The sequence below is a fragment of the Neomonachus schauinslandi genome, chromosome 9 (genome assembly GCF_002201575.2).
Source record: "Neomonachus schauinslandi chromosome 9, ASM220157v2, whole genome shotgun sequence".
NCBI classification, from domain to species: domain Eukaryota; kingdom Metazoa; phylum Chordata; class Mammalia; order Carnivora; family Phocidae; genus Neomonachus; species Neomonachus schauinslandi.
In genome coordinates, this window is record NC_058411.1 from 20,962,808 (window position 1) to 20,976,059 (window position 13,252).

At 44.1% G+C, this 13,252-nt stretch overlaps 1 protein-coding gene across 2 annotated transcripts in view; it reads left to right on the forward strand.

Moving 5' to 3' along the window:
* STON2 (stonin 2) overlaps nucleotides 1-11,419 on the forward strand; it is a 107,890-nt gene extending 96,471 nt beyond the window's left edge. For both annotated transcript variants that reach the window (XM_044917841.1, XM_044917842.1), the window contains 3 exons: nucleotides 406-2,244; nucleotides 8,254-8,456; nucleotides 9,819-11,419. In XM_044917841.1, coding sequence (XP_044773776.1) covers nucleotides 406-2,244; nucleotides 8,254-8,456; nucleotides 9,819-9,902 — 2,126 coding nt within the window. In that variant the 3' untranslated portion in view covers nucleotides 9,903-11,419. The remainder of the gene's footprint in view (nucleotides 1-405; nucleotides 2,245-8,253; nucleotides 8,457-9,818) is intronic.
* The last annotated feature ends 1,833 nt before the right edge of the window (nucleotides 11,420-13,252 follow it).

Genomic DNA, 13,252 nt, shown 5'->3' on the forward strand with positions numbered 1-13,252 from the left:
TTTTGTTCAATGAGATGAGATCAGCTTTGTATCATTTTATGTAGGAGGTGGTTTTCAATGTCTAAAAATTAATGTATACCTTAGAGCATAGTAAGGACATCTATTCTAGAAACTTCTATCAAAGGGAGAATGTATAAGAGTTAAACTACAAGGGACCTTGGTCCTATCGGTGCTTCTATATCGATAGACCCATTTGAATTCTTACTGCATTTGATGTGTGGCCCCTGTGCTGTGCTTATTACAAAATTATAAGATCTGTGCCCAAACTAGCACTTGACACAGGTAATGGGCTGCTTTGGAATTTCCAGATAAAATTCTAGTCATCCTTCACTCCCATACCTCAGTTTCCCAAACTTCTAAGAGGCCCTGAATAGCAGCCCTCATATGTTCTCCTTTTTCTTTTAGACAGTTCTTCCTCAGTCCAGGAAGATGAAGAGGTAGAGATGGAGGCCATCAGCTGGCAGGCCAGTAGTCCAGCCATGAATGGACATCCTGCCACTCCACTGACCTCTGCTCGTTTCCCCAGCTGGGTCACTTTTGATGACAATGAGGTCAGCTGCCCTTTGCCACCAGTCACCTCTCCCCTGAAGCCAAACCCACCACCTGTTGCATCTGTGATCCCAGATGTGCCTCATCACTCAGCTGGGTCATTTAAGAAGAGGGAACGTCCCAAGAGCACTTTGATGAACTTTTCCAAAGTTCAGAAGCTGGACATCTCATCCTTAAACCATCCACCTTCCGTAACCGAGGCTCCACCTTGGAGGGCAACCAATCCTTTCCTGAATGAGACTCTGCAGGATGTCCAACCCTCCCCTATCAACCCTTTCATTGCTTTCTTTGAGGAGCAGGAGAGGCGCTCCCAAAACAGTTCCATTTCCAGTGCCACAGGCAAGAGCCAAAGAGATTCTCTCATTGTCATCTATCAGGATGCCATCAGTTTTGATGACTCAAGCAAAAACCAGTCCCACTCTGATGCTGTTGAAAAACTCAAACAACTCCAGATTGATGATCCGGATCGTTTAGGCAGTGTGACATTACCAGATGATGACCCTATAGCCTGGGTTGAACTAGATGACCACCCACCTGGTTCAGCACTGTCCCAGCCCAGGGATGGGTGGCCAATGATGCTAAGGATCCCTGAGAAGAAAAACATCATGTCATCTAGGCACTGGGGCCCCATCTACATCAAACTGACAGACAGTGGTTACCTGCAGTTGTATTATGAGCAGGGTCTAGAAAAACCATTCCGTGAGTTCAAGCTGGAGATCTGCCATGAAATTTCGGAACCCCGGCTCCAAAACTATGACGAGAATGGCAGGATCCACAGCTTGCGAATAGACCGTGTCACCTACAAGGAGAAGAAGAAATACCAGCCCAAACCTGCTGTGGCCCACACAGCAGAGAGGGAACAAGTGATTAAGCTGGGCACCACCAATTATGATGACTTCCTGAGTTTCATCCGCGCTGTTCAAGACCAGCTCATGAACCTGCCAGTGTTGTCAATGGACTTGAGCACAGTTGGCTTGAACTACCTTGAAGAGGAGATTACTGTGGATGTCAAGGATGAATTCTCTGGCATTGTGAGCAAAGGAGACAACCAGATTCTCCAGCACCATGTCTTGACACGGATCCACATTCTGAGTTTCCTCTCTGGGCTGGCAGAGTGCCGCCTGGGCCTCAACGATGTCCTCGTCAAAGGGAACGAAATAGTTTCCCGGCAAGACATCATGCCCACCACCACCACAAAGTGGATCAAGCTCCATCAGTGCTGTTTTCATGGGTGTGTGGATGAGGATGTATTCAACAACTCACGGGTTATTCTGTTCAACCCTTTGGATGCCTGCCGGTTTGAGCTCATGCGGTTCAGGACAGTATTTGCGGAGAAGACCTTGCCTTTCACACTCAGGACAGCAGCAAGCATCAACGGGGCAGAGGTGGAGGTGCAGAGCTGGCTTAGGATGTCAGCCGGCTTCTCCTCTAACCGAGACCCGCTCATTCAGGTTCCCTGTGAGAATGTGATGGTTCGTTACCCTGTGCCCAGTGAGTGGGTGAAAAACTTCCGCAGGGAAAGCGTCCTGGGGGAAAAGTCTTTAAAAGCCAAAGTGAACCGGGGGGCGAGTTTTGGCTCAACTAGTATGTCTGGCTCTGAGCCTGTCATGAGAGTAACTCTGGGAACTGCCAAGTATGAACATGCCTTCAACTCCATTGTGTGGAGGATAAACCGACTGCCTGACAAAAATTCAGGTAGGTAGTGGTTTCTCTTCTGTGAAAACTGCCACATGGTCACACGAGAGCTGGGGTCAGAGTTCTGCATTCTGTTCCCCTATGAAGGGCTGGGTTTTGTTGTGTGACAGAAATAAGGTTAACGGAGAAGTGGGACCAGAGAAGCAAAAATACTTGAGCAAAAAGTAAGTAAGAAACACGAATGACCTAGTTCACTCCGTTTTCTCACTCCCTTATTATCCTACTTCTAGAAAACTCTGCGTTATTCTTCTCAGCTGAGCTGCTAAGCAGATTTGCATAGCAGCTTATGAATTTGTATTCTTTTTCTGACTCATTCAAGTATTACCTGTGGTGCCGGAAGCTGTCTATTTCTAGATCCTAGAAAGCCTCTGGATTCTGAAGAGGTATCTTTCTCACTGCCTTGAGTAGGTAAAGGGGCCAGTCATATATACACTACAGGTGAGGAGTCAGACTAATAATTCCAGTCTCCCTGTGTGAGACCTGTCGGTCATAACATCTCCAACTCAGAGTTGGGATTTGAGGATGGGGAAGAGGACAAAGGGCTTCTGATCAGACTGAAGATCCGGCCAGGACCAGAAAGGCCAAAAGGGCTGAAATTCTATCAGACACAAAGTAAAGGAAGGTATGTTTGATTGAAACAAAGAAAGCAAGCTTACCGGCCCGAGCTGGGTTGCTCACAGCTATTGGGGATGCTGTTCTGCCTGAGTGAGCACGGAAGGCGATGACTTTCCTCGGGGGTCCAGTGAGTTTAATGAAATGACAAAACCAGAGAGTAATCCAGCCAGCTGTAATAGCCTTATTTCTTAGAGTAAGTCTGAGTGACCCCAGTGACAGGCAGTAAGCCCGTGATCCTATGGTCCGTTAAACCACTTCTCTTCTTGTTTATTGTAAACTTCGCCCGTTTGTTAACGAAAGTAGATATCCTAGCCAAGCAGAAAGGGTAAGCTTTGGAAGAACTCTTGACGGAGATGTCCTTCTCTTACGCAAATCCTCTTCTTCCATTCTCACTATTAAACCCTGATCGCACGTTTGGAGTCTTCATTTCCTGTGCCGAGTGTGGCTGTGTCATCCTACCCGGCATGGGACATGATGTGACTGCAAGAGGCAGGACGGTCTGGCCACCTCCCCAGGCCGTCCAAGCCGTGCACACACACACCGGGGCATTCTGTGCCAGACACTGGGTGTAGTGGTGCAAAATGAAGAGACAATGGGACCTCTGTGTTTGCGGCTGGATTTGCCAGACACCCCCACTCCCACCCCCATTTCTAAACTGACAGGATTTTTAAAAACAAAGTCTTCCTCTCTGTGCTTGCTTATTCATTTCTCCTGAAATCGGCACTGTATTCTCCTGGTGATAGCACTGTGATTTCTACCTCAGCCACAGAACCCGTCTGAACTGACGGAGGAAAGGAAAAGCCCTGAACTCTCCTTTGGCACAGAAGCCCTTGAGAAGAGAAGTGAGGTGGAAGGGGGCAAGTTACCGTTGAACCTGCTGGAGACTTGACATCCTAAAAGACAAGGCCTCAGGCTTATGTTTATCAGAATGTTTGGCCCTTCAGTTTGTGAAGCATGGATTCAGATCACTTCATTATGGAATTACTGAGTCTTCAAGGTGGAAGGGGCCTTGGGGATAACTCAGTCAAACCTCTTCCTTCTAGAGATGAAAAAATTAAGGACCGGGAGCAACATGACTTGTCTGAAGTCACAAAGCCACATCCAGGGGTCTTTTCTCAATAACCAAGCTGCCTCTTAGTGGAGGACACCAGATAGACACAAACGTGAAAGAATTTCCTCTAAGAGAAGAGAGATTTGCAGTTTTCTCAGTGTGTACACATCTATCTCATTTGTTTCAAAGTTCTTTCTCTCAGATATTTAACAGTACTGTATGAGGGGGTTTGGGTTATAAGCAGCAAAGACAACTGAGAAAAAAAAGATTGTTGGAGGGTGGCTCAGGGAACTGAAGGAAAGGTTGGAAAGGTTGAGCATGCAGGCTTACAAAGGATAGCTCTTGGAAGCAGCACTGAGATGTCTCCTCAGGCTGCAGCCATTGGGACAAATCATCACAAGCCACTTTCTGACCTTGTGCCCCTTGGCTCAGGAGTCAAGGGGAGGATAGCGCATTTTGACTGACATGCAGTGCTGGGGAAGATTATTTCCCAAAGCGAGGGTGGGGGGGAAGATTGTTACCAAAAGAAAGGGGGAAATGGGTGCAAGACAAAGGAACGTGTAGGTCTTCAGCAAACGCTTGCCTTAATGCTTCCCAGCAGGTTAGTGCTCAGTAGGCTCAAGGCCAAGGAAACGCAGCTTATGTATTGCAGACGTATTCCCTGATTACTGGAACCTTTATTTGTGAAAGATTTTTTTTAACATTTTTTTAAATTATTTATTTATTTGACAGAGAGAGACACAGCGAGAGAGGGAACACAAGCAGGGGGAGTGGGAGAGGGAGAAGCAGGCCTCCCGCGGAGCAGGGAGCCCGATGCGGGGCTCGATCCCAGGACCCCGGGATCATGACCCGAGCCGAAGGCAGACGCTCAACCATCTGAGCCACCCAGGCGCCCCTGTGAAAGATTTTTGAAATACAGGACAGCATAAGGATCTTTGGGAATGTTTCTCACTTAAGCTACCCCCCTATCACTGCTTTTGCTGTTCATGGTTATACATTTTTATTTTATTTTATTAAAGATTTTATTTATTTGTCAGAGAGAGAGCACGAGCAGGGAGAGCGGCAGGCAGAGGGAGAAGCAGGCCCCCCGCTGAGCAAGGAGCCCGATGCAGGGACTCGATCCCAGGACCCCAGGATCATTACACTAGCCGAAGGCAGATGCATAACCAACTGAGCCACCCAGGCATCCTGGTTATACATTTTTAGTAACACCCCCCCGCCCCCCCACACACACACCCAGAAAGGTCTTCTTATACTACTCCTGGCCAATGGTATATTTCTGGATAGATTCAGGAAATTGGTAAGACCCTTTTCTGGAAACTTGAGATGTACAGGATCTGAATTGCAGTTAGATGGCAGGTTCTTAGCATCGCCACTGCTCTCTGTGACCAGCTCCTATTCTCCCCATCCGGTGTGCCCTCCATTAGTTATCATCCGTTTTCTGAGCTCATCTTGGTCTTCAGACAGCTTTGGGAAGGTGTCTTTTACAGGTGATTTTTCATAATTCTCACCCCTCCACTTACAGTAAAGGAGAGCAGAACCTCTGCATGCTTACTCCTGCCTGCGGTGGTCCTGTCCTCTAGCCCCCAGCAGGCAGGGCAGTCAGACCGTAGGCAGCATGGGACCGCAGGTCAGCACCCCTGATCGCTGCAGCTACAGCAGGCTTGTCCCAGTCTAGCCGCCAAACAATTAACAAGCTGCCGCTGGAGTCCAGCATGGTTTAAACTGGCAGGTCCAGCCCAGCCGTGTTCATGTACAGCCACCCCTGCCTTCCCACCGGGCTATTCAAGGGCCCCTCTCACCCTGATCCCTAGAGCTTTTCTTAGTCCTAGAAGGTACCAGAACAAGTCCTACTGCTTGCCCAGATCATCTGCCAGGAAACAAAACATTCTGTCCTGCATAGGTAGCTTTCTTTGCTGGAACTCCAGTTCTCTAATATTAGACCAAGAGAAAACAATTTCAATATAGTTTGCCTTTTATGGAAAATGGAAATCTGAATTTTTTTTTTTTAAAGATTTTATTTATTTATTTGACAGAGACAGAGACAGCGAGAGCAGGAACACAAGCAGGGGGAGTGGGAGAGGGAGAAGCAGGCTTCCTGCCAAGCGGGGAGCCCGATGCGGGGCTCGATCCCAGGACCCTGGGATCACGACCTGAGCCGAAGGCAGCCGCTTAACGACTGAGCCACCCAGGCGCCCCTGGAAATCTGAATTTTAATGTTAAATTTTCTCACCTTCATCAAGGAAGAGGACAAAATGTGTAGGCTCACTTAGTTCATTACCATAAATTATATTAGCTCTCAGAATTGCACTTTCCTACCTGTCCACCAGCCCTATACATCCATTAGTTGATGCTGGGAATCACGAAAGAATGCCACATTCATAGAGTTTGCTGTGAATATACTTTGGAGGGGTGAGCGGAGAGGTCAGCTTTATGGAAAGTAATGATTTCTCATTATTCCAACAATGTGCAAATAAGGGTAGTTAGGTAAAACTGTTGTTCAAGTTGCCATTTAATTAAAGTAAGAAACTCTTCTGTAATTTATAGTGATCTAAATCTATAGCAATACACAGAGAGGAGTTTAGGACATAATTCAGCATCAGATCTGAGTTTTATTCCTAGTGCTGCAATTTAGTAGCTGTGTGACCTCAGGCAATTTGCTTAAACCTCTCAAAGAAATCTTATTGTCCTCATTTACAGAGGAGGGTTATTAATACCTAGCTCATTAAGAAAGAAATTAGATAATGCTTTTAAGTGTTCAGGACAGTCTCTGGCCTGTAATAAATGTAATGGATAGCTATGTAATTACAAATGTAATTTTAAAAAAAATCACATGGATTCATTTTAGATAATGTAATTTTTACTATTATGTGTATCCAACTTAAAATTTCTTTGCTAGAAGCCAGTGCAAATTTCTCAGTTTCCCAGAGTATTACTCTTTGGAAATAACCACTGAAAAATGTTATTTGTGAAGTAGAGCAAAACAAATACTTCACTCTGTAATGTTTTCCTTGGAGAGCGGGTGTGTATGTCCTCACTCTCTGAGATTAAAACGTCCTGCCCAGGCCAGTAAAGAAAATTGGAATTGTTTATTTGGGGAAGCTCAGATAACTAAGGGCCATTGCTGTTACATAATGAAGTCAAAGCCATGTCACATTGTTTATCCATGGCAAGTTGCTGTATGGGGGTCCTACAGCTCACTTCTCCACTCATGTCACCCTGCCAACCTGGTCTTGAGGTTGGGGACCCTATGGGAGGCTGTGACTCAGAGTGGTTGAAACACCTTGGAGTCAGAGTGCTTGGGTTCAGTCCTCAGTCTGCCACTTTCCAGCTTTGACCTTGGCTAGTTCGCTTTCCCTCCCAAAGCCTTTGTTGTGGCCTCATCTGTAGAATGCAATGGCTATGACCTCAAGGGATTGTTACGAAGATGCAGGGAGAGGGTGTGCGGGCAGCATTTGAGACAGTACAGAGTGCTCAGCAAACCATGCTTTCAGAGGGTATAGCCACAGAACTGATCTCTCTCTTCACTCAGACATCTAATAACAACCCTCAAATGGAAATCCTTAAGTTTTCCATCCAAGTACAGTAGAACTAGCCATAGATGGATAGAATTGAAGAGCAGGAAGGGACTATGCCTGGCACTGTCCTTTACTACGCATTCCGTTTCTCCACTTTCCAAATCGGGATTTGAGGCGAGGAGAACAAAGGACTTGGGTGCAGGATCTCCGCCACTTCGCAGGAGTGCTAGGAGCCACACGCAGTGCCCTGTTAGTCTGTGTCCTACCCAGTGCACCATGCACACCCTTCATGCATCTACGCTGTTTATAAGGGCTTCGTCATTTACATGTGCCATCCACCCACAAAAACGTGCCAAAGCATTTTTGCAAAAACACGAAATGCTGTTGAGAAAACTCATCTTTCCAAGGGAACCCATTCCTTTGCTCCACGTGGCTGTCATTGATGTTTTATTCGGTGCTAAGTGCTGCTCCCTTTTACTCCTTTCTGCCGATCTCCAGATCTGTGCCTCTGTTTCTGGCATTGGTGCTGGGTTCCCATATCGACCTGACCTCAGCGGGCAGAATGACCCGTTTTTCAGGCTGTGGGTTTTATTGCTAGGATACAAGGCTACTGCAATGAGATAGTTCTCTCAAAGGGTCTGAGGCACGGGCAGTGTGATTTCTGTGGAAGTAAATCCTCTGCTCAGCACTGGACGCTCTGAAAGACTGCCCAGTGCTGAGCTGGCAGGCAGTCTTCAGGCCTTCTTGGTAATTGAAGTGGCTCTGTGGGCCTCTCCTTCCAGTCTCTCCGAAGAACCTAATGTCTAGATTCTTTTCCTTTCATAGCTTCTGGTCACCCACACTGTTTCTTCTGCCACCTTGAACTTGGCTCTGACCGGGAAGTGCCTTCCGGATTTGCCAATCATGTGAATGTTGAGTTCAGCATGCCCACAACTTCTGCCTCCAAAGCCACTGTAAGATCCATCTCCGTGGAAGACAAGACTGACATCAGGAAGTGGGTCAATTATTCCGCACACTATAGCTATAAGGTAACCTCGGGAGGCATCTGGCTAATGTGTCCAAGATCATTTGCTTGCTCCTCTCCCCTCCTCCCCCACCCCCATCTTGTTCCCTTTAGCAGCGCCTGCCATGAATGCAAGGTGTTCTCTTACTGCCTTAGAGAGAGGTACACCACACATGGCTGTGGATGAGTCTGCTCTGATTTGAATGACTAATCTAGTGAGCAAGAGAAAGGTTGGAAAAAAATAAAGAGGCAGACGAAAGAGGAGAGTATAATGTCTTTCAGTCATCGTGAACATCAAAAGAGTCATGGGGTAAAGGGATTATTATTATTATATAATATATATTATTAATTGTACATTATATAATATGAATATTATGATTGAGTATATCATAATATTATATTCTCATTCATAATATATGTTACAGAAGTTGTGAACTTGGAAAGTGAGGGGAGTTCAGGAAAGTGCTAACCCAAAGCATATATTTCAGCCTCAGAGTTGATGAAGTAGATCTAAGTAAAGTCAGGACACATATGACCTGGTCACTGGACTATAATCGAAAATCTTAAACTACCAAAAAGAACAAATACTCCATCTTGTGGCCAGGAAAAAAAAATAGCACTTTCATCAAGCATGACCCTAGTCAACTGTTTTGTTTCCTTCATCATAAATATCCAAAGTGGTAAAGAGAGGAACAGCTTTAATTGTGAAACTCTCTTGCTTAACGTATTTCTTTTCTGACTTGTCAAAGGCTTCAGTGTGTGTCTCTTTCAAGGCAAGATGAATTTATTAATCCCTTTACAGTCACAGCTACAGTATTTTACAGAAAATACCAGTAGAACTGTAAACACTACCGTACTTACCAGTTTGGAGACTTTGTAAAGCAATAAAGTAAGAGAGAGTATAAACAGCCGGCTGAAAAGGAATCCATTCATTTGGTAAACCTTTGTGCTTGCCTGCTGCATGCCTGCATTATGGGGATACAGTAGTAAAGGAGGGCCTGCCCCTGTCCCGCGGAGTCTGTGGAATGCTGGAGCTGGGCACGTGTACCAGGGACGTGGAAACATGCGTAGGAGGAGCATCGAACTCCCTAATGAGTTGAGAACAGCTTCACAGAAGAGGTGACCTTTGAGCAGCTGTGCAAGGCAAAGAATAAAAATTTTCCAGGTGGACTGTGAGGAAGAGGGAATTCCAGATCGAGTGAAGAGCATGTGCAGAGAATCATGACGTCCTCAGGGCCAGTAGCTCCAATGTGGCTAAAGCCCAAAACAGTGACAAAATTACAGGGAATCTCAGAGAACCTGGTGAGGTACTCTCTTTGCGATTATTTCTTATTGGGATGTTTTTCTCCTCTTTCTGATATTTCTTTCCAACTTCTGCTCTCAACAGGTGGAAATTGAGCAAAAGAAGAGTTTGAAGCCGGACTTTGAAGGAGATGAAATGGAAAATCCCAAGGAGTGTGGGGTCCAGTGATGAAGCCCTCTTGCAAGGGGGCCTGACCCAAGCGTCATGATAGGATGTCTTCCTGAGCAGCCGGAGTTTAAGGCAGTACCCACCATGGCTACTCTGGGCTGGGAACAGTATATTGGACCTTCCTGTGTGTAGTTACCTGTAATCTAACAGGAAACCTTGAGGTGATTGCGTTGGAGAGCCTCTGATGTGCCTGAAGCAGCTGGTTCCCCTGACTTTTGGAGCTTATTGTCTAATTAAGCCTCCCTCTCTTTGCTCTGTTTCTCTTGTAGTACTTGAGTGTGGCTTGTTGTGACTACTGGAGTCAGGAAGAGAACCTTCCACATCAGTGTTGGCAGGATTTCCTTCTGGTGTCCATCTGTCACTTCCATGATTTTCTAGAAAACACAGTCTTGAGAATCCCCCTCTGTCACGCCCTCTAGAAAAGGTTCAGAAGAGGTACAAAACAGATTTCCTCTTTGGGTCTCCTAGGCTTGGGTATGTGTCTCCATTCTTTCAATGTTAACACTATGCAACAGAAGTTTTCAAGACATTTCCCTCCCAGTTTTGGATTGTTTTGATGGAAACACTTTTTCCGTCTCTCTAGTCCCAGGGTTCACCACCCTGAGTCACAATACACAATGGAAAAAAGGCACAATAGGATACTTTTTTATTCTGTGATTAGCCCCACATTCTGCAAAGGGTGGCTATGGAAGGGAAAGCAAAATTGAGCTTATTTTTCTTCATTCTGGGGGAAAAGGGACATTAATTGTAAGATTATATTCAATTCAGGAGACATTTTCAATCTCAGTGAATTCTCAAATTCACACTGAAAAATATAGGCCATTTCCGATTCCTGAAACAAATAGATCTATCTTATCTATATTATACCTCAGGCATTTGTCAGGAGCATTTGGGAGCTCTTGTTATACCTCAAGCCTATAGACAGTTGCATGTCTCTTTAACTCAGAATTTACAGGAAATAAAGTGGAAAAGATCATTTTAAAAGCTATTTTAAAACTGAGCTTACATGAGCTTTTCCCCCAAATTCAGAGTTTGATAATCACAGTATTGTAACAGATCTACAAGGCAGAAGTCTCTAGGGTAGAGATGGGGGAAAGCCATATTTTTCTAATGTTGGGAACATTAAGTTCCAATTCCAAGAGTCTGGGATACTCAGTCTTCTTACCTTCATAGGTTCCCGTTTACATTCTGTATCTCCACTTCTTACTTGTATCTTGGTGTTTTCTTACCATACACGGACCTATATTGGCCATCCCAAATGGGACACGTGCTCAACAATTTACAGGGACGTTCTATCTGCCTGTTTCTCCTATGAAGAAGAGAGTAAGGGGACTGAAAGCATGCTTGTCAGATTTGTCAGATGACACAGAGAAATAAACGATATATCCAGCCTCGACTGGCAGATTTAGGATTAATTTATTCAGTGAATATTCATTGAATTATAACTATGTACTGACACTAGAATATAGACATCATTCCATTTTTCTTAACTACCTGAACATAAGACTGAAACTAAAAGGATGAAATTCAGTAGACATTAATGAGAAACTATATTCTAGTTGCTTAAATGCAGCCCTCTAAATACAGAGAGGTATTACTTACATGTATGTTGATGGGAAGGGTATTGAAAAGTCCTAGTTTCATAGCAGTTCATGTCAAAATAGGAGTTCAGCATTGAATCAGGTGTGCATTATGACCATTCACAAAGTCAGTGCATTCAGCCTGTGGTAACAGAAGCCCAGGGAGCCCTGCATGCTGCATTGGTCAGTCCACATCTGGATGGAGGGTTGAGTTCAATTCTGGGTACCATATTTTAAGAGAGACATTAATAAATTGTGTCCAGAGGCAGGTTACCAGGGTTGTGAAGGGTCTGATGATACAAGGAAGAGGGGAATAGAATAGGAGAGAATAAAATAATATAGCTGCCTTGAAATTTCTGTGGAGTTAGAAAAAAAAAAAAAAAAGGAGAGGAATTAGACTTACCCTGTGTAACTTCAAAAAGGGCAAAAATAGGAACAAAGAGGAACTTTATAGATGACAGATGTTTGCTTCAACATAAGAAAGAATTTTTTAATAAGAGTGGTTCTAAAGAGGAATAGACTCGAGCAGTAAAATTTCCTGTTGTGGCAAATGCCCAAACAAAGGTTAAAATAACCATCTGTCCCAGATGCTCTGAAAGGGACATTGGATTTGGGCTGGATGGCTATCAAGATCCCATCTGCATATAGGTTCATCTCAATAGTAATAGGACTCTCTAACTCTAGTTGTTTTTTTCTTTGATAAGTGGTTTTGTGTGCTCTTTGAAATACAGTGGGGTTCCCTGGAAGTCTTTGTCAAGTGAGGCATAGCCCTTCCCCTGTTGTACGAGAGGCACATGAGATTCCTCATAGAAACATCAAGATGGGCTGAAGAGCTGGCTAAGTGAAGGTCATTCTGGCACCTTCCTTACCCAAGGTCAGTGCTCATGTACCCTCTCAAGATCTCTGCCTCACCTGCTGGCATCACATGTGTATTGCTTATTGAACTTTTCCCCCCCACCTTAGTTAATTCTCATTGCCTTTGTGCTTTTACCTGGATTTTTTTTTTTTTTAAACCAAAGGTTAGGAAAATCCTTCCATGCTATCTACATTCAGCAAGCAAATTATTATTAATTTTAAAAAATCTATCACCTTGATTTCATCAAATTTGCTTTCCCACTACTATTTTTGGGAAACTAATTATGGGTAGCATTTAGGGGCTTGGGGAATATAATACTATATATTTTTAGAACTAGTGTTTTGTTAATAGGCTACATAGAAAACACAGGCAGATTACCTTTTTGGTGTGTAAATTCTAAGTTTGCCTCTCTGGACCTGGATTGTGTGTGTGTGGTCACAAAAATCCTTGTCTGTGTTATCAATAATGTGAAAATATTAAAAGTAAGTTCATTTTACCAACACATAGTATTACTATTAGAACATAAATTAGATGTCACATGATATTAAGAGCTACGCTTTCTTTTGAGTCTGGTGGCTTGCTTTGTGACTTTATTGTGAAAGAGAATAAGAAATGTACTTGTTAACGATAGGTCAAACGAGAAGTTAAGATATTTTGGGGGGGGCATTAAACCCCCTTTGACACTCTTGTAAACATAATACTAGTTATTTCTTACCAAAATTTTGCATTTCACTTATATTAAATATTATCTGGACAGTTTTTTGTTTTTTTTGGTTTTTTTTTCCTATTTGGTTCTTTCCCCACTCTCAGCATTCCTGCATTATTGGCAGGACTCAGAACTCTTGAGAATTTTTTTTTTATGTAATATATTTCTTATTTGAAATGGGAGTAATTTCTATTCAAATCCAGTGGGT